The 26,870-nt window shown below is 41.2% G+C and overlaps 1 protein-coding gene across 1 annotated transcript in view; it reads right to left on the reverse strand.

Moving 5' to 3' along the window:
* Plc21C (Phospholipase C at 21C) overlaps positions 1-26,870 on the reverse strand; it is a 739,135-nt gene that overhangs the window by 123,468 nt on the left and 588,797 nt on the right. Inside the window, exon 23 of the mRNA XM_080273643.1 lies at positions 12,095-12,192. Coding sequence (XP_080129769.1) covers positions 12,095-12,192 — 98 coding nt within the window. The remainder of the gene's footprint in view (positions 1-12,094; positions 12,193-26,870) is intronic.

The raw sequence follows: 26,870 nt of genomic DNA on the forward strand, positions 1-26,870 counted from the left end.
CTAGCATTTATTCTTCACTAATTATATATACAAGTGGAAATACATGCAATCACTCTCCTTATAATTAACACCATGTTGATTATTTTCACGCTATGTAGGGTAGCAGATTAATCAGAGAGAGCAAACAATCCACCATCTCCATCCTGTGTATCCTCATACATGTGAAAAATCCATTTGGTAATGCAATATTCTGATTCATTACCAAACGAATTTTTCATTACCAAATTGCCCCACACTTGGTAATGAAAAATACCAAATGGCAACCCTGACAGGGGAGGGGGGAGGAAGGAAGGGGTGAAGGGACCATGGTGTAACAGCTGTTCGGCGCCAGGCGGCAATTTCAAATTACGGGTGGGAAAAAAAAAAAAGTCAGATTTTTTTTCGAATTTTTTGCGGTTTTTGGCCCATTTTGGGAATATTGGATCCCAGGATGATTATGTCCGGTTAGTGGGGATGTTCGGATATTGGGCGTTCGGATATTAGAGGGATTACTATTACATCTATTTTTCTCTCCATAACCGCCTCTCTTTCCATTCCCAAAAGTTTAGCCATATTACTTTTATCTATCTATCTATCTAATACCAGACACCTTAATCCCTTATACGGGGTGGCCACGTACAATTCGCCTCCACATCACCCTGTCCCCCGTCATTTCACTGCCCTGCTCCCAATTCACCCCCCCCCCCTCTCATATACCTCTCCACTCCATCCCTCCATTTCATCCTTGGCATTCCCCTCCATCTCTCCCCCTCCACCTCACTTACATACACTCTCCTCATCAGTCTCTTACTCTCCATCCTCTCCATGTGGCCAAACCACCTCAGTGTGTTTCTCCTAATGCTTCCAATCACATCCACATCCACACCACAATGCTTCTTCACATCCTCATTTGTCAGTCCGTCTCTGCATGTGACTCCATAGGCTCCTCTCAAATAACTCATTTCCACTGCTCTCACGCTTGACTTGTGTCCCTCCAACGACATCCAAGCTTCACTTCCATATGTTAGAGTTGGTATCACAATACTGTCATGTAATAACTTTTTCATTTCCATGCTCACTTCCCTGTTTCTTATCACTGCCTTCAAGGAACCAGCAACCTTTCTTCCTTGTTGTACCCTTTCAAGCACTTCACCCTCCTGACTTCCATTATTACTCATCACATTACCGAAGTACTTAAACGTACTCACATTTTCCATTTCCTCATCATCCAGTCTCACAGCATATTCACTGACTTCACCTCTCTTGAAGACCATAACTTTACTCTTCCCTACAGTCACCTTTAGATTCCATTTCTTACACACTCTCCCAGACTCATTCACCAAGCCTTGCAGCTCCCCTTCGTCTTCACTTAACAACAGTATCATCCGCAAACAAGAGCACAGGGAGTTTCCAAACACTGCCCTCTCTCATTAGGGCCACTCCAACATCCACTGCCCAACCTTGTATCTCTTTTATAACCCCATCCATATACAGATTGAACAACCATGGAGACATGACACATCCCTGTTTCAACCCAATCTTCAAATAGAAAAACTCACTCAGTTCACTATCCACATGCACTGCAGCCTTAGCACCCTCATACATACTCTTCACAGCATTCAACAACTTCCCATCTACTCCATATATTCTTAATACTTTCCACAATCCTTGTCTACCCTTCCTGTCATATGCTTTCTCCAAATCCATGAAGGCTGCATACAGCTTCTTTCCCTTCTCTAGAAACTTTTCCACTAAAGATCTAAGAATGAATATCTGATCTACACAACCTCTTCCCTTCCTAAACCCTCTCTGCTCTTCTCCAACTAATTCCTCTGTTATTTACCTAACTCTGTCAATAAGTATTCCACCATATACTTTTCCATTACACTAAGAAGACAGATGTTCCTATGATTACCACACACTTCTTTTTCCCCTTTCCCTTTGTACAAGGAAATAATTATACCCGACTTCCAATCTTCCGGGACTCTTACCTTCCTCCCAGGCCAATCTGCACATCTTCCACATCCACTCTACTACTATCTCTCCCCCATGCTTCAACATTTCACCACACACTCCATCAATTCCTGGGACTTTCCCCATTTTGACTTTCTTCATTGCTTCCACAACTTCCATCCTGCCGATTTCTTCCTGTCTTCTCACCTCCCTCCTTCTCCCAGCCATTCTCCAGTCACTTATACTCACATTACTTTCATTCTCTATGTTTCATTCTCTATTATTTCAATTTCTATATTTTTTGTTCTTAAGTAAGTACCAGTTAAAATCATTACACCTCCCCCAAACTTGATTTCTCTATCCTTCCCTCCAAATATTATAACTGATCCCCCCCAGATAATTTTGTATCAACGTCTTGGGGCAATATAGTCTTCATCAAGCAAACAAATTCAGGTTTCTTTTCATTTATATAGTCTACAATTTCCCTTTCTTAGATATTATCCCATCTACACTACTATACATGATACTTAGATTTACTGCCCCGGTTTTATCTTCACTCATTCTTCTCTTTTCCGTATTCATGTCCATAGCCCTTGTTTCCTTCACTTCTAGTTCCTCACATACCACTTCCTTACTTTCATATCCATCACTCTCCAAAAAAAAGTTTAACATTCTTCCTCTGTCCTCCTGTCATGTTTTTCATTTACTTGTTCCTTCAAAGATTTTAAAACTTTCTCCTTCATTCAGATCTTTTCTTACTATAATATTTTCCATCCCTGCCTCTTTACTTAGTTTCCAGGTCACTTTAAGTATATCATTTACTACACTTTCTGATGACAACTTAACTTTCACTGGTCTTGCTTCTCCCTTCTTATACAGCCCTATCCTCCTTACTTCCTCATTTTCTTTTTCCCACTTGCTTCCTTCTGGATTGATCTAACCTAATTTTTTCTTACTTGATTTGAGTCCCTCTCAACTCTCACAGATCTAACCTTTTCTTCATCCTCCCTGATTCTAAAATATTACCATACATGTTCCTTTCTACTGTTTCTCTCACCACTTTCTTCTTTTTTTCTTGTTCATTTTCCTTTCTTCCTGAATGGTTTCCCTTAAGCTGACCACCACCAAGACATAAAGTAACTTGGTGGTGGGATGAGGGTGTAGAAGCTGCAGTTAAGGAGAAAAGAAGGCTTTTCCAGGAATGGAAGAAGAGTGGTAGCAAAGAGGAATATTTGGCTGCCAAGCATAGGGCTAGAAGAGAGGAATACAGGGCAAAGTCTGAGTCACAGGGACTTTTACTTGACAACCTAAATCATGGGGAAAGGAAAAATATGATATTTAGGGTGGCAGGTCAGGTGAAGAGGGATAATCGGGATATTATAGGTGAGCAGTGTATGAAGAATGATGAAGGAAGGGTAGTGGTGAACAGTGAGGATATTAAAGATGCATGAAGAGAGCATTATAACCGGTTGTTGAATGAGGAGTTTGACTGGGACGGAGAAGGTTTGGAGCCAGCAGATCCAGTGTCTGGCCCTTGGCCTTTGATTGATGCTGCTACTGTGAGTGAGGCAATAGGCAGGATGAAGGTGGGGAAGGCAGCAGGTGTGTCTGGGTTGACTGCCGAAATGTTGAAGGTCTCAGGTGATATAGGGGTGAAGTTAGTCACTGACCTGATAAATAGGATTATTTATGAGTGTGTTGTCCCAGATGATTGGCTGAAGCGTGTAATTGTAAATGTGTATAAAGGGAAGGGTGATGCCCTGGAAAGAGGAAATTATAGAGGAATAAAACTTTTAGATCAGATAATGAAGGTAATGGAGAGAGTTTTAGAAGGTATGATTAGAGAAAGACTGAATATTGATGAGATGCAGTTTGGGTTTATGCCAGGTAGGGGGACCACTGATGCCATATTCATTGTTCGACAGCTTCAGGAAAAATATATTGGTAAAAGAAGGGATCTTTATTTTGTTTTTGTTGATTTGGAAAAGGCCTCTGACAAAGTCCCTAGAGAGGTGGTGAAGTGGGCAATGAGAAAGCTTGGCTTGGAGGAGTGGCTGGTTAGGGTGGTTATGAATATGTATGTGGGTGCTCACACCCAGGTAAGAGTGAATGGAGATTTGAGTGATAGGTTTTCCGTGAATGTTGGTGTGCATTAGGGGTCAGTTTTGAGTCCCATGTTGTTTATCATGGTACTTGAAGCCCTTTCACGTGACTTTAGAAACGGACTCCTGTGGGAGTTGTTGTATGCTGATGATTTGGTGTTGATTGCAGAGAATGAAAGGGAGGTGAAGGAAAGGTTTAGGAAGTGGAGAGATGGTATGGGGCACAAGGGCTTAAGGGTAAATGCAGATAAAACAAAAGTGATGATATCTAGGGTTGGTGGCGGTACTGTCAAAGACAAGGGAGAGTGGCCATGTGCAGTTTGCCACATAGGCGTGGGAAGTAATTCCATTTTGTGCGGTGTTTGTGATAAATGGGTGCATAAGAGATGTAGGGGTATCAGAGGTAGACTGCGAGATAATGCTGATTTTATGTGTATGGCGTGTCGGGGAGAGCAGGTGGAGATTATCCGATGTGAAAGAATTGAACTTGCTGGTGAATCTCTTGAGTGTGTGGAAGAGTTTTGTTATTTGGGAGACATGTTGTGTGCTGGAGGTGGGGCTGGAGCTAGCTCTGTGGCTAGGGTGAGAAGTGGTTGGAAGAAGTTCAGGGAGCTCTTGCCTCTCCTGACAATGAGAGGACTCTCCCTACGTGCTAAGGGGTCTTTGTATGCAGCATGTGTTAGGAGTGTAATGCTGTATGGTAGTGAGACCTGGGCAGTGAAGGAGGAGGATATTTGCCGGCTCAGACATACAGAAATGACAATGATTAGGTGGATGTATAATATGTCCCTGCGTCCAAGGTCTGGGGGGGTTCACGATGGAAGAGTTGGAGTGTATTGGTGTTGTGATGAGGAGAGGTAGATTGAGATGGTTTGGACATGTGGAGAGGATGGGGGATGATAATTGGGCGAGGAAGGTGAGAAGTGTTAATATTGGGGGTGGGGTACGAGGGGTAGACCGAGAAAGACATGGGACAGGGTCATTAAGTGTGACCTCAGGGTTAAGGGACTGAACAGGGAGGCTGCAATGGATCGTGCAGCATGGAAAGCCGCCATTAGGTGACCAAGGCCGACGCATGCAAGCATGTTGGAGCCTTTAAAAACGAAAACGAAAACGATCCCACAGCAGTGACCAGCCAGCCAATCAGAACATGTTATGTCACCCACGTACGGCCAATTAGAGCTGCCAATTTTCTCAAGTGTGGCGCTTTACCTGTTCAGTCTTAGTGTCACTTCTGCCGAGTGCAAAGCATCCCTTGAGTGCCGATGCAAAGGTGGTGCTTTGCACTTTACTGTTTTCTTCCATATTGCCCTTAAAAAAGCAATTCACCTTCATCATAGTATTGGACAGTGATACTTTTTTGGTTTGAATAAGAAAAACACAATAAAAATGGCTGCAAAATGCTCACAAAGTCTGGCAACACTCTAACAAAATAATATTTTTCTGCTGATGACAATTTTAACAATGAAAATATTATTGTGCAAAATTTCTTAGATACTGCCCTTAAAGTACTCAAATTTATGCACCTTATGTCCAAATTTTAAAAACTAAAACTAAAAAACATTTCTATGAACTTTTTGATGTCGCCAGACTCTGAGGGCGATTTGTGGAAAATGGTAAATGTGTCACTTTGCCCCTTGTAGCGTGCAGAGCCTCAAATAAGGGAGGAGATGGACCACAGGCCCTACCTGGCTGCACAGCCCCAAACCTTGGCAGAGGATCAAGGCAGTGGCTGTGGCAGTGGCCTTAGGGCATCTTGCCAGGAGAGCTACAGGGACTCTTTTCAAGCACACCTTGGACTGTGACTACCCCACCATAATACACCCAATGATAGGACAGCCTCCTGGGGCGCTATTCCCAGGTTCAGGCCCCTCTCTACTAGGCATAAGTGGCAGCCTAGGAACCAAAAGTCCTGCACCCTCTGACACAGATGTAAGCCCCATCCTATCCTGGCCCCAAAACTATGCAGACAGAGCCAGCACCACACAGAAACTGATTGAGAAAAGCAGCAATATAATTTTAATGGGTGACTTCAATTGTAAAGAGGTGAACTAGGAGGAATGGGACTCAGGAGGCGGCGAGGATTCGTGGGGCACTATATTATTAAATATAGCAATGAACAATGTGATGACGCAATGGGTCAAAGAAGAGACAAGGTTCCGAGGTGAGGACACACCAGCAAGACTGGACTTACTGTTTACCAAAGAACCCGATGTAATAGAATCCTTGAAATATCAGTGTACTATTGGAAAAAGTGATCATGTGGTCATTGAGTTCCAGATGATAACAGGGAATGTGGAGCCAAGAGACGAGCTTTATAGGCAGGGAAGGTACAACTTTGGGAAAGCAAACTTTACAGGATTGAGAACATTTTTTGAAAATGCAGATTGGAGAAAATTCAGCGAAACAACAGAGATACAGAGGAAGTGGGATATTTTTCTAGACCTGTATAATTCGGGAGTGGAAAAATTTGTGCCAAGGGGAAAGGAGAAAGAAAACAGGAAAAAAGAGTGGTTTAATAAAAGGTGTATGATAGCAAAGAAAGAGAGAGACACGTCGTGGAACAATTGGAGAAAAAGAGATAACAACAGAACAAAGGAAGAATACAAAAGAACCAGAAATGAATACACAAGAATACACAGAGAAGAAGAATGGAATTTTGAAAAAGGTATAATAGACAAATGTAAGGATGAACCCAAACTGTTTTATAGATTTGTTAATGGCAAACTGAAACAAAAGGAAGGAATCACCAAACTGAAAGTAGGAGAGGTCTATAAGGATGCGGCAATGCAAGCAGAAATAATGAACAAACGTTTCCAGTCAGTTTTCACTAATGAAAAGGAGTTTGTGGAAGCGAAGGTAGTGACTAGAAATGTAGTGATAAAAGATATAAAAGTGGAAGTACAGGAAGTGTATAAACTACTAGAAACTCAAGATGTAAGGAAAGCCCCAGGACCAGATGGAATCTCTAATTGTGTACTGAAGGAATGCAGAGAACAACTGGCAGATAAGATTCACAGTTTGATTGTGTGTTCTCTGGAAGAGGGGAAAGTGCCTCAAGAATGGAAGATGGCAAATGTGATACCAATTTATAAGGTAGGAAACAAGGAAGAACCCCTGAATTATAGACCAGTGTCACTAACCAGCATGGTCACAAAATTGTGTGAAAGAATTCTGAAAGATAGATGGATAAAATATCTGGAAGAGATGAATATTTTGGCTGATAGTCAGTTTGGATTTAGAAGTGGAAGGTCATATGTTTCCAACTAGTTGAGTTTTTACTCAAGAGTGATTGACGTGCTTCAGGAAAGAGAAGGTTGGGTGGATTATGTGTATTTAGATTTGGAGAAGGCCTTTCACAAGGTACCCCATAAGAGACTAATGTGGAAACTAGAGCATACAGGAGGACTGAAGGGGAACCTCCTAGAATGGATGAGAGACTTTTTGAGAGATAGACAAATGAGGACAGTAATAAAGGATAAGATGTCTGGATGGAGGGAAGTAACAAGTGGAGTCCCACAGGGCTCGGTGTTGGCGCCAGTAATGTTCCTGATTTACGTAAATGATATGGTAGCTGGAGTGAACAGTTATGCAAGTCTGTTTGCTGATGATGCAAAGATCATGAGGAAGGTAGTTGTTGAGGAGGATTGCAAAATGCTGCAGGAGGATCTGGATAGGATACACGAATGGAGCCGGATGTGGGAAATGAAATTCAATGCAAAGAAATGTAAAATATTGGAAATGGGTAAAAGTACCAAGAGGCCATCTTTGAATTATTTGATGGAATATGAACCAATCACAAAAGCGAGAGAAGAGAAAGATTTGGGTGTGCTGGTCCAGGACAGCTTGTCACCTGAAAAACACATTAACAAGACAGTTAGAGAGACGTATAAACTCCTGACTAATATAAGAGTAGCTTTTCATTATATGGATGAGGAAATGATGAAAAAATTGATAGTGGCCATGATTCGCCCCAGGTTGGAATATGCAGCAGTAGTGTGCTCCCCACACAAAAAGAAAGATATAAACAAGATTGAGAGAATACTGAGAACAGCAACCAAGATGGTCCCCAGTCTTGCAGATCTGCTGTACAGAGAGAGACTGGAAAAGCTGGATTTGCCCTCCTTAGAAGAAAGGAGAAAGAGAGGCGACATGATTGCAGTGTTCAGGACCATTATGGGAGTAGATAAAATTGACAAAGAAGATCTGTTTTTATGGGATAAGAGAGTAACAAGAGGACACGGAATGAAACTGAGGAAGCCAAGCTGCTTGAAGGATATCAAGAAATATAGTTTTCCTTATAGATGTATAGACCTGTGGAATAACCTGGACAAAGAGATCATCCAGTCTAAAAACTTAAACGAGTTTAAAGCTAAATTTGACTTATTGAGAAACAGAGACGGGACCCCACGAGCGTAGCTCATTTCCTGTATATCACAATTAGGTAAATACAATTAGGTAAATACATCCCCTTAAGTCTGCCACTAAGTAGCAGGGGCAAAGTGTTGTGGCCACATACCCTTGCTGGCACCAACCCCTATGATGTAATAGGGTATGATGCATGGTATGTAAAGTGCACGTAGAGAACTTCGTAAGACAGTTAAAGAAAGGTGTTTGGGACAGTATGTTGGCCTACTCTTTGTGTTGGTGTCACAATGAATTAAGTCAGCAAATAGGGATGGTCAGGATAGTATTGATGGCCAGTGAAACAGGAGCTCCAGCTCTCCCTATCACCAGCTTCCCTATCCTCCTTAGCGGTACTGCTCTGATCAGCTGGTGCTACAGCCTAGTCCTTTAATGGATATAGTGTTCATAATTTGCAGACAGTAAACTGAAGGATTTTAAAATAAAACCATACAGCCCCCTATCTGCAGGCTGGAGAGGTGTAGTGCTATATTACTATAATGTCCTCCCTGACCTTCAATCTCCCTTTCCATCCATCATGCCCCTCACACCTCCACATGGGTATATGTGATGGAAATATAAACAAACAACAAGTGAACAGCAAAGCCCTTGTGGCATGCAACTGGTGCTGTAATCGACATGATTCGCTGAACCGACATACGGTATCGCTGATATTTGCATTTTTTCCAATATCGAACTGATACCGATTTTTACTGTCAATATCGGGATATCAGATATGGATGGAAGAAACATTAAAATGACCTCTACTGAACTGTTTGGTCAGTGTTTTGTTTAATGCCATGGGAAAGGATGTTGTTACCTGGACAATGTTTTACTGCTTAATATTCTTACTGAAACTCACTAAAGGTTAACAATAATAAGTGGGTGAGTGGGAAAGGAAGGGGGGGGGGGGGCATATAGTAACTGACAGCCAAAAGCAGTGAGTTGGATGTGCCATACTGTGTACTGTTGGTGCATGAGTGTGGTGGCCATGTGAGTTTATGTACGTAAATAAAGTACACACACTGTCGAAATAAGCGTGAAAAGCCCACATCCATTAGTTATTATATTCTTTATTTAGTCACAGTATTTAGTCTTTCTTCTCACTGTAATTTAAACAGTGATTTACTGTATATAATAAGAAAGAAGGCAGTAGATGGGGGCAATAAGAGGATAGTAACTCTGAGACAAGGGGTTGAATGACACTTGGCAACTTTGTTTTAGCTCAGCTTATGCAATGAAACAATCTTTTAGTTGATGGAAAAATGTTACATATAGATCTTGTCTTGGCTTCTTCATTACTACTCTGTACATACAAGGCTTGCAATATGGTACCAGTACTAATGTATGCAGGGTACGTACAGTATGTACATTAAGCAACAATAATCGTGTCGTGAAATTTGGTGAAAACATAAGCTAACGGGCTAAGCGTCTGGTACATTCCGCCGTCTGTCATACAGACGGTTCATAATGTTTCACGAGTTACATTTAATCTTTGGACAAAACCGCGACACGACTACTGTTGCTCACTGTACATATATAGACAGATACATAAATAGACTGACAGATAGATAGACAGATATAAAGTACCATATACACAAAGGAAAGACAGTAAACTGAAGAATGTGAACGTCTTCTGATAATGCGTATGTATGGGTGATCGTGTGTAAGCTATTAGTGTTTGTGTGCATGAATGATGTCCAGATTCGAGCGCCAACTCTGAACGAATATTTAGCACGACAGAAGGCACTGACCAAAAAGCGCTGTTCTTTTCAACCACAGAACCTTCAGCGCTAAGCATATCAGACTGAATCAGATGTACTTTACTGAAGACTGTCTTAAAATCTAGAAAAACATGAGATTTTCAGTGTGTGTAATGTGAGCCACAACGACACTACACTACCTTCATATGTGAATGAAATACACTGGTCTTAGCCATTCATGCTTTATTTCATGGAAAGTGGTTTTAATCATGATATATGAGGAACAGTCCTTGCCTACTAGTGTGCTAAACTCAGTCTCTGGAATTAAAGCAGGTCCAGTTTTTCCACTGTGAATTAATTCTAGGCTGGTCTGGCCTGAAATGACTGATGATCAAAATGTTACGTACGATTAAATATAAATGCTGTTTCATTTTATGGCTAAAGGCCAACCGGCCAAGATTTTACGTACGGTACTTTCAAGTATAAATGCTGTGCTTTATTACTGTATTTGGGTAATGACTAGAAGCTTACATACATTATGTGTTTCATACAATGTTAATTACTAGTACCTGTCTTAAATTTAGACGCTATATGTTATTTGTTTACTAACTGTCTAATGACTGTGTGTCGTGTAATTTTAGGAAAGCACAAAAGGCATGATATGTGCTTTATGTTTCCCATTACTTGCCCACAGGCAAAGACGTTGCTCACTTACGAGAACAGTATTAATGTGTCTTGAATCAATTTAAAATATGAAGGTATAGTACAGTTATAACTTCTTTAAAACGAAAATCCAAATGAAAAAGCTAAAAGAACTGTTATATTTCAATGTAAATTAAATTATTAATATAATTATTTTTATGTACCAGCATTTTTTTCACGTTCGCTAAACAAATATAAGATTTGCAAGTAACGACCGAAAATAGCACTAAATTCCTTAAACTCTAAGAAAGGCAGTAACTAAGTTGTGTATATTATTTAATTATATACATTTTACTGAAGATTAATAGAAAAAACTAAAAGAAACTGAATTTCTGCTCACAGCTCTTGTACCACTGAAGGTAAACATTAAGCCTAAGCCATACCACTAACGGAACGCCACCAATGTGTATATGTGTATCATCAAACTTGCAAGTTTATACCAGTCCACCATAGCTACTAAACAGAAGACTGCTGTCTGGATATTTGTGTCAAGCTTCAGTCTAAATATTCTGTATGTTTTAGTTCATGCATTTTACCATTTAAGACAGTCAACAGATTATGGGACAAGACCGTATCTTTGAAAAACAATCATTACAGCTTTAATTCACTTCTAAAATGATGGAAAAATAAGTGCCAGAGTCTAGGGTCACTGGGTAAAACAAAATTTTTTTTGTTTTTCATCGTTACTCAGCCGATTCTGATACGAATTCAATTATCAGATAAATTATCACTTCCGATACCAATATTAATCTGCTTCTGCCTGCCAATTTAGAGCAATACATGTCGCTAAACTCAAACATGTAATGCTATCCAAGAGGAGGTTCATGAGTATGTAGATCTCTTGCCAATGAATCTTCACTGAAAATTCTCCTCTCTGTCAGGTGATCTAAAGTACATAAAACCATTCTAGGTCTAGTATATAGGCCTAGATAGGATATATAGCTCTGTAGCATTAAATTCTCCAAGCCACCAAATGGAGGATGTCTAACACCTACCATTTTCTGTAAACATCCTCGGTGTAAATATGTGGACCATGGAACATTATTCCATCTAAACTCATCCTGTTCCTTACCTAGTTTGTGTTCTGTAATCCTTTGCATCCATCCATCCATCATCCAATCCTACTTTGCCCCATGAGGACCACAGAAGCCCGGGGCTGGGCAAGTTGGGCCTGACATTTAGGATGACACTGACCTTTTTCATTAGTATTATACCTTACACCTTCCTATATTCAAGAAGACATCAACTCACGTGCTTTTAGTTGTGGAATACTTCTTCACTAGCTTGGAGTGTGATTTCTGCAACTGACTCTTCCTTTTCTCTTGCTGCTGTGCCATGCTCTGACGCTCCTGTGGGTGTAGAAAAAGGTATACTCTTTTCTTTCCATATCAAAGATCATTAATGTACAAAACAGGACAACACAGTAAATGATAACAATTAATCCCTTATTACCCCTCTTCCAAAGTTAAGAAAGTAAGTAGTATTCGATATCGCAAACAATAATAAACTACTGGATGTGGTACCTAGTACTAAGAACACTATGGATGAAGTGTTTTGTATCTGTTTTTAACAACGATGGAAGCCAAGTCAATTTCTGTTCAAAGATTTGTATCTGAAAATAAAAGCATGCAAATATTAGATGACTGTAACAATGAGTTAAAAACAAGAAACAGTACAAAAATAATGGGATGTCTATCAACAGTGAAATATGGCAACTCAGGTTCACTGAATGAGAGGTCAAATTTATTAAGAGGAGGAGAGATGATGAGACTAAACAACTTTTTTCTCCACTCTGTTGAGAAGAGCTATATATGGAGAAATTGGAGAGCTCCCAAACACACAAGAGTTGTACTCCACATAAATAACAAGAAGGGAAATACTAACCTGTCTTTTACAGACATAAGCAGGTAAGAAAGAGTTGCTAGAGTGCCATCCCAGGCTGATGACAGGGATCAATCATTCATAATCATTCATACCCCTAGAATCTTGCATCCGCATCGCAAGCCTGACAATCTACACAATCTTTTTTGTACAGTACACACACTTCTGATACACCGGCCAGAGAGTCAATTCATCAACTATTAAGTTAAAAACTGAGGTGCCAAATCTTTTGTCACATGCTCCTCCAAAACATATATGATCTCCTGTCAACTCCTCCTTCATACCAACTTCCACACCTTGCATTCTCATACACTCATTAACATAATCCTCCATCATCTTCTTGGACAATTACACTCTCTCCCACCTTCAAACTTACTCGCATATACTCTTTTCATCATGTTATTTGCATCCCTTGTCTCTATACTACTATATCAACATACAGTACTTTCTTACTCCACATCTCTAGTAAATCATACACCTTGGTCCCAATTAGCACATGATCAAACAGCATGATTCCCAAATATTGCAAGCTGTCTCTTAATATCCACAATGTCTGAAATTAACAATCCTGGTGAAGCCGCCACAACAGAAGATGTGATTAATGCAGCATTTATCGAGGACGCATTACAAGAGGCAGGACAAGAGGAGGTTACACCGATGCCAACAACACCAGGAGAGCTCTCCATGACACAGATCAGCTGAATCTTGGCTGCTGTAGATGCCTTAGCCCTTTGGCTGCTGCATCCATGACCACAACCTACCTACTGTACTGTATGTGCTAAGTGCAGAGAAATAGGGGGAAAAAAATGGTGTTTTCCACTCGCGTTATAACCCATTTATTCTTAATCTTAAGAGCTGAAATTTTTGTCAGACAAACTTCAGTCTTTCTGCTATCGTTTGCAACAAACTGCATGTCGTTTGCAAAAATCTGAGAGAATACATGGTGTCTTTTGATCGTCTGATGCTGGAAATAGCCCCGTGAGGCAGAAATTTCCACCAAGCCACAAGATTTTTTTCATACAAAAGCGGGTTACTACCACATTACCTCATCACAATAATTACAATAATAATTTAAAAAAAACTTCCAAATGGTCTCGCATGATTTTATTGCGATATTCCAAAGTATTTACGATACTATAGCGAAACAGTAATGATGTGAGGAAAATCATTACAAACATTATAAAACTTCATGAAAGACTTTTATTACCACTTACTTTTATAAAACTTATTGATATACAGTAATGTCATTTCTGAGTCATTTCATAGCATGGCTGCACAGTTTGCAACTGCAAAAATGCTCGCTAGCTAATGCGCTTTGCATATGACTTCAATGATTACTGCAAAAATATTTTATCAAAATAATTCACAATATAATAAAAAAAAAACATTTTCAGCCACTCTCGTATGATTTCAGTGTGATTTGGGTGCGTATTACTTCGTATTACAGGCAAAACCCTGATTTACGATACCCCTAGATGCAATACCCTAGAATAGTGATAGGGGTAGAAATACCACCCTACCCTGCCTATTGTAGGCCTACCCACGGGTCTGCAATGGGTTTTTATTGTTTTTTAACCGATTTTGATAATATTTTAGACTTAAATACTGTACAGTATTGTGTTTAGGGGTTTTTATAAACTGTTTTTAGACTTAGATTTACATTCTAAATAAATGTTTGAAAATAAGAGAGAAGAAAATAAAGAAGCACAGCAACCAGAACAGTAGCTAAAATGACACTAAGAGGGGCCTTTGAACAGGCTATTCTGACCACATCATCGATCAATAAATCATGTGTTTACATTCAGGCTGTTCAAGGGAAAACGCTTTGAAAATACAAATGAATTTCTAAATAAATGTTGGAAAATATAAGAGAAGAAAATAAAGGAGCTCAGCAACCAGAAGAGTAACAAAAAGGACATAAAGAGGGTGCCGAAAAGGCTATCCAGATAGCATCATTGATCGCATTCCCTGTCAAGAAAATTCTCCTTTTAATACATCGATTCACCATTACAACAATTCGCACCTTGGACGATTATGCATCATTCATACATTATTATTATGTATAACGGATATTTATTTAATTGTCCAAGGACCCTCTGATGGTGGAAATGTATACAATGCTGCTGCTTCTTCTCTACCAAGTTTGAACATGAGTTGGAGATTGCATTCTTCAATGACCTTGACTGGGTACAAGTGAGACCAGCACTGGTTTTAGGCTTCAGTTAGCTTCTTTTACAACTGTTAGGCCATTCAGATTGGCTTTAAACTTTTTTTGGACTCATTTGGGTGGGTTTAGGACTTGGCTGGGGTGGAAACCCAAGGCTCAGAAATGCATCCCTATATTTTACATATTAAATGTACCCAGAGATACAATACTCTGCCTAGTGATGGGTTTTTACCTAACCAATTGCATCATTAAACCAGGGTATGCCTGTATTCATGAGAGAGAGAGAGAGAGAGAGAGAGAGAGATGCAACAAACCAATTTAGACAAGGTCATCGAAGGTGTGTGTACACATGCGTGTATGAACGTATACTATTATTCTGTACGAGGATAATTATCAGTTTAAAAGTTTAACCCCTGAAGTAGGAGTCACTCATCCACCAAATGAATTTTCCCCCATACATCAAGTATATAAATTAGTGTGATATCATATGGTGCATCATTTATTATTTTATTCATTAAACACAGAAAAATAAGTTTAGGTTGCCTTCAAGGATTTAGCAGAAAACAGCTCAAAATACTGGAAAATTTTCCTTTATATATATATATATATATATATATATATATATATATATATATATATATATACGGTAAAACCTAAATATAACGGACTTCAATAGACCAAAATTCACTTTTATTGGACTTGAGGAGCTACCAGACTAAATTCCCATATATAGGAAAAAGCCTGATAAAGCCCGAAGCAGTCCAGACTGCCTGACCACTTCAGGTATGTTCACCACAACAAGGTAAATAAAAGACATGTTTATCAGTGTACAGTACAGTATCATTATATATATTATACCATTTGATTATTGTAGTGAAGTTATAACACAGTACAGTACAGCAATGGTAGTCAAAACAGTTTAAAAACCATTCATGCCATCCGGACTAATGTCTGATATATCAGAAAAAGTCCGGATTAGCAGGGGGAAGTCCAGACATTGCTTTCATCGAAATTTTGCATTTTTCAGAATGGCTTGGGCCCCAATTAGTCACTTATAGTGAGGTCTTACTTATATATAAATATATTACATACGGTATATATATATATATATATATATATATATATATATATATATATATACAGTATCTATCTGTCTGTCTATCTATCTATCTATATATATATATATATATATATACAGTACAGGTAACTCGCACGGTACACGATCTCGCGGAACGCGCTCGCAATTATACACGGTAAGGGCTGGGATACATATAAGACAACGTAAGATTAAAAAACCATCATGAAAACTACAAATTAACGCAGGAGAGGTCTTTGAAAGATCAAATCCTCGAACGTCACCGCAGCGCGCGGTTTGTTTTGATTACGTGACGATCTAGGCGGGAAATTATTCAGTGAGTGAGACATTCCCGAGTACAGTAGCACAGTATTTGTAAGTTAAATATTTAGAGTACTGTACTGTTCTGGTAAGTTTATGTGCAACTTAAAGTACTATTAAATAACGTTAAAGCAAGAAATAAAGTCTTATAACCAGTTTACCTGATAGGCGTCAGAATATTGCCTTTTTTATTTGTTCGTTTTTTCCACAGTACTGTACAGTATTTGTAAGTTAAATATTTACTGTTCTCGTATGTACTGTACTTGTAAGCACTTAAATAAAGTTAAATCATTAAATAAAGCCTTGTAACCAGTTAACCCGAATTATGTGATTACCCATGATCGGCGTCGGAATATTGCCTTTTTTGTTTGTTCGTTAAACTCTTACTGTACTGCTTTTCTACAGTACTGTGTTTGTAAGTTAAATATTTACTGTTCTGGTATGTACCTGTAAGCAATTAAAGCATTAAATAAAGCCTTGTAACCAGTTAACCTCATTTATATGATTACCCATGATCGGCGTTGGAATATTGCCTTTTTTGTTTGTTCGTTATAGACTTATAATAAGAGAAAAATACATTTTTGTCTTGGTATCTTTACCTATTTGCTCAGGTTTGCTGTAATGGTTTGGATCATTTGATGCAATGCAAATTGTAGAAAACTGTGAAAATTTTTGGGAAGTGAACGAAAATCTGGGACATGAGACTGACCTTGACTTCACCCTCTCATGTGATATCTGTCAGTTCACCACCTGGTATCGTGATGAGTGGATGTACGATTTTTTCGCTCGTGGCCATGCCTAACCACACATAGTTACATCCATTATCTCGACCCAGACAGAAAATACAATCTTTTTCCTCCTTTGCAAAACACAAACAACCACCCTGTTTACGAGACAGCAATATATATTGCGAAAATAACAAGGTAAAATGACAGAGAAAGATGAACATGTTATGACGGAAGAAGTACGTTTTCCCCGTCTGTAAACGTATTTATTTCTGCTTTGTATCTATATTCGTAATAATTAGACTTATTGTTAGTTCTGAAACTGCATTACGATTCTATTATTAGCCATACTCTTGGTGTGGGAGCTGGAAGTTGTGACACAACTTCCTTATTGCTAATCGGACTGACCCTCCACTTTATTCTACCGTGGCAGAGTCTAGCCTTGGAGGACGTGCAGTTTTCTCATTTAGGACTGAAAATTCGACTCTTTCGCTCCCTTTTCCAAGCATGGGCACAACGATAACGTAAAAAATAACACAAAACTACCATAAACATATATCAAAAAGGTGAAAATGTATTCATAATTTTTTTTTTCCAGTCATTCCTAACAGATTATATACTGAAATCATTTGATATCACAGCACTGCATTTCTAAGTTAAATATGTACTGTTCTGGTATGTACTTGTAAGTTAAAGCACTGGTACCAGTTAACCTGATTTATATGATTACCTATGATCGGCGTCGGAATGTTTCCTTGTGTTTACGTACAGTATTTGTGTGTTGAAATTTTGCTCTGGAGTACTGTATTTGTGAGTTATAACATTAAATACACCTTCTAACCACTTAAAGTGCTTTCTAGTGATTACCAGTGACAGATAACAGCAAAACAACACATTTGGGAGGTCTAGGGAGCAAAATATGGAGTAGTTTAAATATACGCGATTTCGCACCTAACACGGCACGGTAGGAACGAAACCCACGTGTTCCATGCGAGTTACCTGTATATATATATATTGTCAGATGCCATAATCCCGTAAGGGGTGGTAATTTGACTTTGAGTTATTTGTTTTATGGGGAGGGGCACTAACCATCCACCAACACACTTGCTGACACGTAGGGAGCATGTATGGTTTGGTTATATCGTTACCACCCAGCATTTTAAATGGTTTCCTGGCTCACAGGAAACCATTTGGCGTGTCACTCAATGTAGAGGCACCTGTAAAGGAAAGAAAAGCAATAAGAAGTGACAGGAAAGATGAGAGAAATAGGAAGAGAGGAGGGAAGGCACAGAAAAAGAGTGATAAAGGCTAAGAAAGAAGCAGGCAGCACTACATCATGTGAGTTACATATAAATGTACAATATGTATATATATATATATATATATATATACAGTACCCTCGCGTCCAACACGCGTTTGTCCAGCACGATTTGCGTCCAGCATGGAGAGCAAAAAATTAGTACAATTTAATACGATTTAAGTACTGTAAAACGGGTGCGTAAGCATAACACGGACGGAGCTCCGAGAAGTGGGTGAAATCCGCAGAGTTCGCCTCTAGCACGATCACCCCTGGTCCAACACTGTCATACTGGACATTCCCGTGATGCTGAGAACCAATCAAAACTTCCAATCAAGTAGCCTCCCCTGACCGCTATCGTGACAAGATCGTGATGTCGCCCAATGAAAAACGCTTCTGCTCTCACGTGATGTTTTGTTTAAATTTCTCCTGCCACAGTGCCACTCAGTTGCATAATTCGCATTGGACGGTGCTTTTTTCTTGCTGCATTTTCTGCCCTTGCTACTGCATTTTACTCAGCTCATGATGCCTAGGAAGCCTTCTGAGAACCCCAAGAAGTGGCGGCACTTCCCTCAGGCCATCAAGCTAGAATTCATCGAGAGTCAGAAGAAAGGGGAGAGGAATTTCGAAGGATTTATGAGGGAGGTTGAGGAGGAGCAGCAGCCATTACCCACTAGTGATGCCAGCAGCCATCCTCTGGGGACCCAGTAGGACTACCTACAGTCTCAGATACCACCTTCCATTCCCAACAAGCCCACCAACACTATCCTGAAAGGTTAGTTATCATTCATAGTACAGTACCATTCATTATAATTACAGCAGTACTAATATATATATAGGCATATGGTATGTATATAAGGTGACTTTTCCTAAGGTTGCTGACATAATTCATTTTTCCCCATAAGCTTTGTTGTTTGTCCAACATGTTTTTGGTCCAACACGGGACCCATGCATGACAATATTACCATGTTGGACGCGAGGGTACTGTATATATATATATATATATATATATATATATGTATATACTCATATACACAAATGTCCTCATCTAACAAAGTTAATTGCTTCCGCGCCCCTACCGTGTTAGAGAAATTTTGTGTTACAGGGACTCTTGAAACCCCCCATTTCCTTCTGCACCCCTGCCCAAAGTCTACTTTTCCCCCCTTTTGTGCTGCAAAATTTTTTTTTTTACTCCCCAATTTTAACCTCCTAGAAAGCATTAATATGGTTAAAAAAATTAGTAAAGAGTATTATTACAATTAAAAGCCACATTTTATTTACCTTATGAGAGGATAAGACGAGACACACTATGCCAGAGAGGAGGAGGTAGAATGAAGAACACTGGTTAAAATCCTTCAAAGTCAACAGTATTTATAATACTTCTCACATCATCATCTATGTTATCCATGGCTTTTTCTTCCAGCTGGCACTGGGTATCCTTTTCCTGGAGTTCAGCAGGAGCTTGTCTGGCAAAGTAGCAAGTGATGAGTGACTGTTTACGTCGACTCACTCGTTCAGTGTGCATATGACTGTAGACGTTGAAAACATCTCATCACCGCCCGCCCAGGTCAAAAACCGTGTTAGCTTCATCAATGGCCATGTTAGAAGCGATATTGCTTCTGGAAATTGTACCATGTTAGACCATTTTTATGTAAGGGAAAACCGTGTTAGACGAGGAGAGACTGTATACCTGTATATACACCAAGCACTCCAGGCTTGCGGATTCAACTTTCGTGGGTTTCTAACATTCACGGATTGTCCCTCTGTGGAGCCGAGATTTCATTCGCGGATGCAAAGTGTCATCGTGCGGATGCTCGTAGGTCATTTTGTGCCAAAGCAGGCCAGCACCAAACCAGCGCACTCCCACACTCTTGTCTCCCTCTCAGTCTGTGTCCTGCCAGTGTCACGGTCATTTTGCTGCCTATACGTTGCCACGCCTAAGCTCCCTTGATCTCGGTACTGTCCCCAATAATTGTGTGCTAACGTGTTCAAAGTTAAGAAATGCATTGCTGTGCAAATTTGTGAGAGAATTACCTCCCAGTTGTGCAATTTACTTGTGATATCTCTGTCCCATGAGTGTCTGTGTTGTCCCACAAGCATGGGCCCCAAGCATTCCACATCCCTTAGTGGTGGGCCCACCCCTTAACGGGCAAAGAAAGTAATAAGCCTGGAGGAGAAGGTGAAATTGTTAGACATGTGTAGGGAGAGTATGAGCTATGCTGGTGTTGGGGAAATTATTTAACGTTAACAAGAGCACAGTGCGGTACATAAAGAAAAATGAGGAAAAAATCAGTGTGGCGTTGGCATCCACTGTGCCACCCTCAGCAAAGCAAGTGTTGCAAGTGAGAGACACTGCAATGTCCAAGATGGAACATGCACTGTTTGTGTGGATAAATGACCAGAGCAGGAAAGGAAATTCCATAGGCAGTGATGCGGTTCGATCAAAGGCGAAGGCATTGTACGACATGATGATCAGTTCACCTCCCAACCCTGACACCCCAAGCACCAGCACACACCCTGGACCAGCTGCAACCACCTATCCTGAATTCACAGCCAGCAAAGGTTGGTTCAGTAAATTCAAGAGCTAGTTCTCCCTTCACAATCTGAAGGTGAAAGGGGAATCTGCGTTGGCAGACCATGTGGAAGCAGCGGCATTTCCAGAAGCACTTAAGAAAATAATTGGAGAAAGGATATATGCCTGAGCAGGTATGGAATGTCGACAAGACAGGCCTTTACTGGAAGAAAATGCCTGCTAGGACCTTTGTCTCGAAGGAGGAGATAAGGGCTCCCGGGTTCGAGGCAGCTAAGGACTGCTGCACCTTACTGATGTGTGCCAATGCTGCTGGCCACATGATCAAGCCAGGATTTATTTATAAGTTGACAGATCCCATAACACTGAAGTGACGCACCAAAGACCTCCTACCAGTATTCTAGGTGCACAATAAGAATGCGTGGACCACCAGCACCATCTTTCTGGACTGGTTCCACCACTGTCTCCTGATGGAGGTGCAGTCCTCCCTTCAGGAGGAAGACCTTCCTGGAAAATTCCTCTTGCTCCTGGACAATGCTCCGGGCCACCCACAGTCACTCGAGGGTATGTGTGAAAATGTGGAGGTTTTGTTTTTGCTGCTGAACGGAACCTCCCTGATACAACCTCCTGACCAGGGTGTAATAGCTGCCTTCAAGGCCTATTACACCCAGAGGCCAATGCAGAGGCTCTGTGCATCTTTGGATGTGAACTCCGACCTGAGCGTCATGGAATATTGGAAGGGGTTCACCATCGCTGATTGCCTCATGGTGGTGCAGGAGAGTCTAAAGGATGTGTTCCCTGAGACAGTTAATGGCTGCTGAAGGGCTTTGTGGCAGAAGCGCGTCTGAGATTTTGCGGGATTTGCTCCTCAGGCGCATATGAACCAGGCCATGAGGAAGACAGTGGAGTTGGCAAGGCTTGTAGGTGGTGAAGGGTTTTTGAGGATATGGACCAGGGTGAAGTGAGGGAGCTGGTAGAAGAACATGATGTGGCTCTCACCAACGAAGAATTAGTGAAGCTTGTGCAGTTAGCAAACGAGGAGGAGGATGCAGAGGAGAATCCTGACGATGCCCAGCAGCAGCAAAGCCTCACCCTTGAAAAGCTATGGGAGATGATAAGGGCATTCACACAACTAAAGCAACTCCTCTACTGTATGATTAGGACCCATCGATGGTGAGAGCACTGAAGGTGATGAGTGACACAGATCAGACCATAATGCCCTACAAAACACTGTATGACGACATGAGGTGGAAGTGGCCTCAGTTGCCTATCACAATGATCTTCTCAAAGACACCACGACCTCTTGCTGCTGCTGCTGTCTCACACTCATCTTCCTCCACCGCATCTCTGAGGCTGAGGAGCTGGTATCTATGCCTGAACCTCAACGTGCCTGACACTGAACTGTTCACTCTGACTCTGACGGCGCATCATCCTCTCCACCTGCCTCTATGGACGATATCGATGATCCACCACCACTCGGCGATGACGCTTGCAGTGGAGATGAGGTGGAGTTTACGCACATGTAGACTCCTTATGCCATGCAGTTACTTTCCACATCATCTCACCCAGTCATCCGTCATTGGTAATAGGATGGGTAATCATTTTCATCATCACTGATGTCATGTTCATCATCATCGTCATCATCACAAGTCGTCAGAGTTCGTCCACAAAAACTTCAGGGACAGTGGTGAGTTAACTCAGAATTGAATGGGTATGGTTGTAAGAAGTTGGGGTAAATACAGTATGTAGCTGATGACTTGCCCACACTCACGTGGATGTGCACGAGATGCACTCACTTGCAGGAGTCCGTGGATGTCACCAAGTATATATTTATCCTAACTTCGTACTGAACAGCCTTACCCAAGCAAAACTTATTTGTTATTATACTTTTTTATACAGTGGGTCTGTTACTATTTGTGATATTTTATGCTGCTTTCATGTCCCACATATGGTTTACTAGGTACAGTGTGTGCACACTGTGCGATGTCTCCATGGCTGTCTAATGCATACATGGATGGGGTTGTAAAGGAGGTGTACGGTAGGGCAGTGGATGTGGGGGTGGCTCTAATGAATGAGGGTAAGATATCGAAGATTCTAATGTTGCTGTTTGCTGATGACACAGTATTGTTAAGATGAATGGGAGATGCAAGGATTGGTGAATGAATTTGGGACAGTGTGTAAGGAGAGGAATCTGAAAGTTAATGTAAACAAGAGTAAAGTTATGGTGTTTGAGAGGATTTAAGTCACAGAATGCACAGTGAGGTTGGGTGGTGAGGATATGGAGAATGTGAGTGCATTCAAGTACTTGGGTAGGGTGATGAGTAAGGATGGAAGTTTGGGGGATGAAGTGCTTGAAACGGTACAGCAGGGAAGGAAAGTCGTTGGTTCACTGAAAGCGGTGATGAGAAATAGGGACGTGCGTATAGAAGTTAAGAAGTCATTGCACAACAGTTTGTGATCCCTACCATGACATATGGAAGCAAGGCATGGAGCTTGCTAGAAGGGAACAAGTCGAGAGTGAGAGCAGTGGAAATGAGTTACCTGAAAGGAGCATGTGAAGTGACATGGAGGGACAGGTTGACGAATGAAAAGTGAATGAACGTTGTGGGGTGGACGTGGATATGATTGAGAAAATTAGGAGAAATACACTGAAGTGGTTTAGACATGTGGAGAGAATGGAGAATGAAAGACTGACCAAGAGGGTGTATGTAGGTGAAGTGGAAGGAGGGATAGGGAGGGGGAGACTGAGGATGAAGGGAAGGGATGGAGTTGAGAGGTATATGAGGGAGGGAGGAGTGAGCTGGGGGAAGGGCAGTCAAATGGTGGGCGACAGAGCGACTTGGAGGTATTTTGTCTGTGGCCACCCTTTGCGGGATTAGGGCATTGGGCTACAGATAGATAGATATATAGATAGGCACATTTGCTCACAAGGGGTGATTTGTGCCTGTAGAGGCATTTTGGGGGGAGCGTGCCAAACATTTGCGGAAATTCCACTTTCGCGGGGGTCTGTGTCCCCTAACCCCCGCAAATGTGGATAGACAGGTGTGTATCTATCTACCTATCTATCTATCAATATATATATACAGACCAACAGCTGTCACATCTTCTCTTGGTATGGTTTTTGAAACTAATTAATAAGCACAAAGTTAAACATCTTGAATCCAACAAGTTAATTAGTGATAGGTAATATGGTTTTTGCCAAGAAAGATCCACCACTGACATACTCAATCTCCTGACTCATATCATCCATCAATCAGTTGACCTACAAGAAGAAACTCACGCAGTAGCCCTGGATATTTCTAAAGATTTCAACAGAGTGTGGCATCGTTCCCTGTTGTCCAAACTCCCTTGCTATGAACTAAACTCTTTTGTTCCTTTGATTTCCTCATATCTCAGCAACAGAAAAAGAAGAGTAAAAGTAGATGATGTACTTTGCAATTTCCACTCAATTAACGCTGGCGTGCCGCAGGGATCAGGTCTAGCACCAACCCTGTTCCTCGTTCATATTAGTGATCTCTTGTCTGTCACCCACAATCCCATCCATTCATGTGCAGATGACTCAATAATTCATAGTTCATTCACACTCAGACATCCATTTACAAAGTCTGATATCTCTAACTCTCAACTCAGTACAGAAATCTTTTTAAATCAAGACTTATCCACGATCAGTGAATGGGGACAAAATAACATTGTCTCATTTACTGCTAGTAAAACTAAATATATACAATTTACTAATAGACAGGTATTGCCAGAATCATATATTACCTTCAATACTACAAATATTCCCATTTCCAAAAGTATTGAAATTCTCGGTGTCTCGCTTAACAGTGACCTCAGCTGGACCTCTCATGTCAGATCATTTGCTAAAACTGCCTCAAAGAAACTTGGATTATTGTACAGAGTCCGTAACTTCTTCACTGATGAGCAGTTGGCTTTAATTTATAAGAGTCATGTGCACTCTCAGCTTGAACACTGCTCACCCTTGTGGAATGGATGTGAAGAGGTTGCATTAAAACAACTAGACAAAATTCAGAACAAAGCTGTTAGAATTATTAATAACCCTGCTATTACTAACAAACGACATCCCCTACATGTAAGAAGGAATGTTGCCTCCCTTGCATTATTTTACAGATATTTTTATAGCAAATGCTCAGACAAAGTTGCGTCAATTGTGCCACCTCTCCATGCCTTCCATCATGCTACATGGGCATCTGGCAGCACTCATGACTGGAATGTCACTCAGCCATACTGCAGAACTTCTGCCTGTCAGAATTCTTTCATTCCCCGAACTGCATCTCTCTGGAACTCACTTCTCCAGAGTTGTTTCCCTCCAAACTTCAACCTACAGCTGTTCAAGTCTAACTGTTACAGATATTTTATGAACTAAGGACACCAGTAATCTGGTGCATGGATTTTTTTTTTTTTAATTCATTTGTTTTTCCTTCCTCTGTTCTGTTATTTAATCCCTTAACCGTGGGGGGTCACTTTCGTGATGCTCGGCTACAATGGATCATACCGCGGAGCGTCACTTTTGTGATTCTGTGTTATTTTGAATTATCCCGGGCTCTCAAGTGGTGGCTTGTATCATCTATCAGTACTGCCAATGTCCAACACTAGTCAGCACTCCAAATCTCATCTGTACTCCCATCCATTGATGACATTTTAGCGATTTTACCCCCTTCGTGACTCCCCTCCCTACCTGCCCTCCATTACCCTGTCCTCTCACCTCCCACGCCGCGCTGCGCTATGCAAATTTCCCCCGGATTTTTCCACAGATTTCATCCATTGAAATAAGCCCTATGCCCAATACTTATACAAAATAATATATACCAAAAAAAAATAAGGTAAGTGATAGTGTTATACACCAGGAATTGGCTAATTATCACCTGACAACACCTCACGTGCATTCATTCGCTACATTACCACGGTAATTTCCCCTTTGAATTATGCCTTGTAATCGATGTCTGTAATAAAAATATATATCAGAAAGGAAGGGAGAAGCCTAAGTGACATTTACATTCACCTGGAACTACCTATTTCTTTATGTATTGCCGAGATTTTCTACCTATAAAAAATTAGCATGTAAATTAGCAGCAGTCAGCCTCAGTGTCACTGTCAACCCTTGCCTTCTCAGATAAGCCGTGGCATTTAGTTCCTTGTCCTCCGCTGTGGTCAAACCGTGTCGCACTCGCGCCCCGCCATTTCTGCCGCCTCTGCGCCCATTGCAAAGGGTCCCGTGACCTCTACCCCCAAGAAAAGTAGTGAGGGAAGCAGGAAAGGACTTAGTGACTCTGCAGTGGCACGTGACCTAGCAGAATTGTCCATGGTGATGATGGACAGTGATTTTGACGATTCGGGTGAATCGTGTGATGAGCCGGGTGAGGTAATCATGCCAGAAAGTGCTAGTACGAATGCTTCAGTGTCAGAAGTATTCTCTAGCTCCAAGGGAAAGGAGCCGTTAGTGCAGCAAGGCAGGGAATTTGGGAAGGGAGTGAAAAGGTGGCGTGTTAGCCCCAGAACAATGTCCTCGCGTGACCCAGCCCGCCATGAGTCCCGAGTTGATTCACCTCCCCGTTCCCCAAGCCCCACTTCACTCATTTCTTCCTCATCGTCGGCTGAGTTATCTCCGGAGTCTTTGTCGTCGGAGTCACCACCAGCATCAACAGTGAAGGCAGGCCGTAGAGGAAGAGGTAAATCCAGCACTTGTAAAAGTAGAGTTGGTAGTAGGGTAAGGGCTGCTAGTGCTGTACGGCAACCCAAGGTCAGTCCGAGTGACCTTGAACCTGATAAATCTGCCTCTCAGCCACCCACCACCACCACCACCACCACCAACCACCCTACACCGCCACGACAGGGAATCCTGGACGCCTTCGCGTGGACGGAAGGGTCCGATTTTGTGCCTGAACATTTAGTGTTTGATGAGAGCTCCTCAGGAGTTCAGCCTGCCTTCACTATTGACGATAATGCTGAGTGTGTGGACTACCTTTTGGCCTTCCTAGATGACGAAGTAATGCAGCACATATGTGATGAG

This window comes from Coenobita brevimanus, chromosome 55 (assembly GCF_032717465.1).
Source record: "Coenobita brevimanus isolate Jiangsu-jjx chromosome 55, ASM3271746v2, whole genome shotgun sequence".
Lineage (NCBI taxonomy): Eukaryota > Metazoa > Arthropoda > Malacostraca > Decapoda > Coenobitidae > Coenobita > Coenobita brevimanus.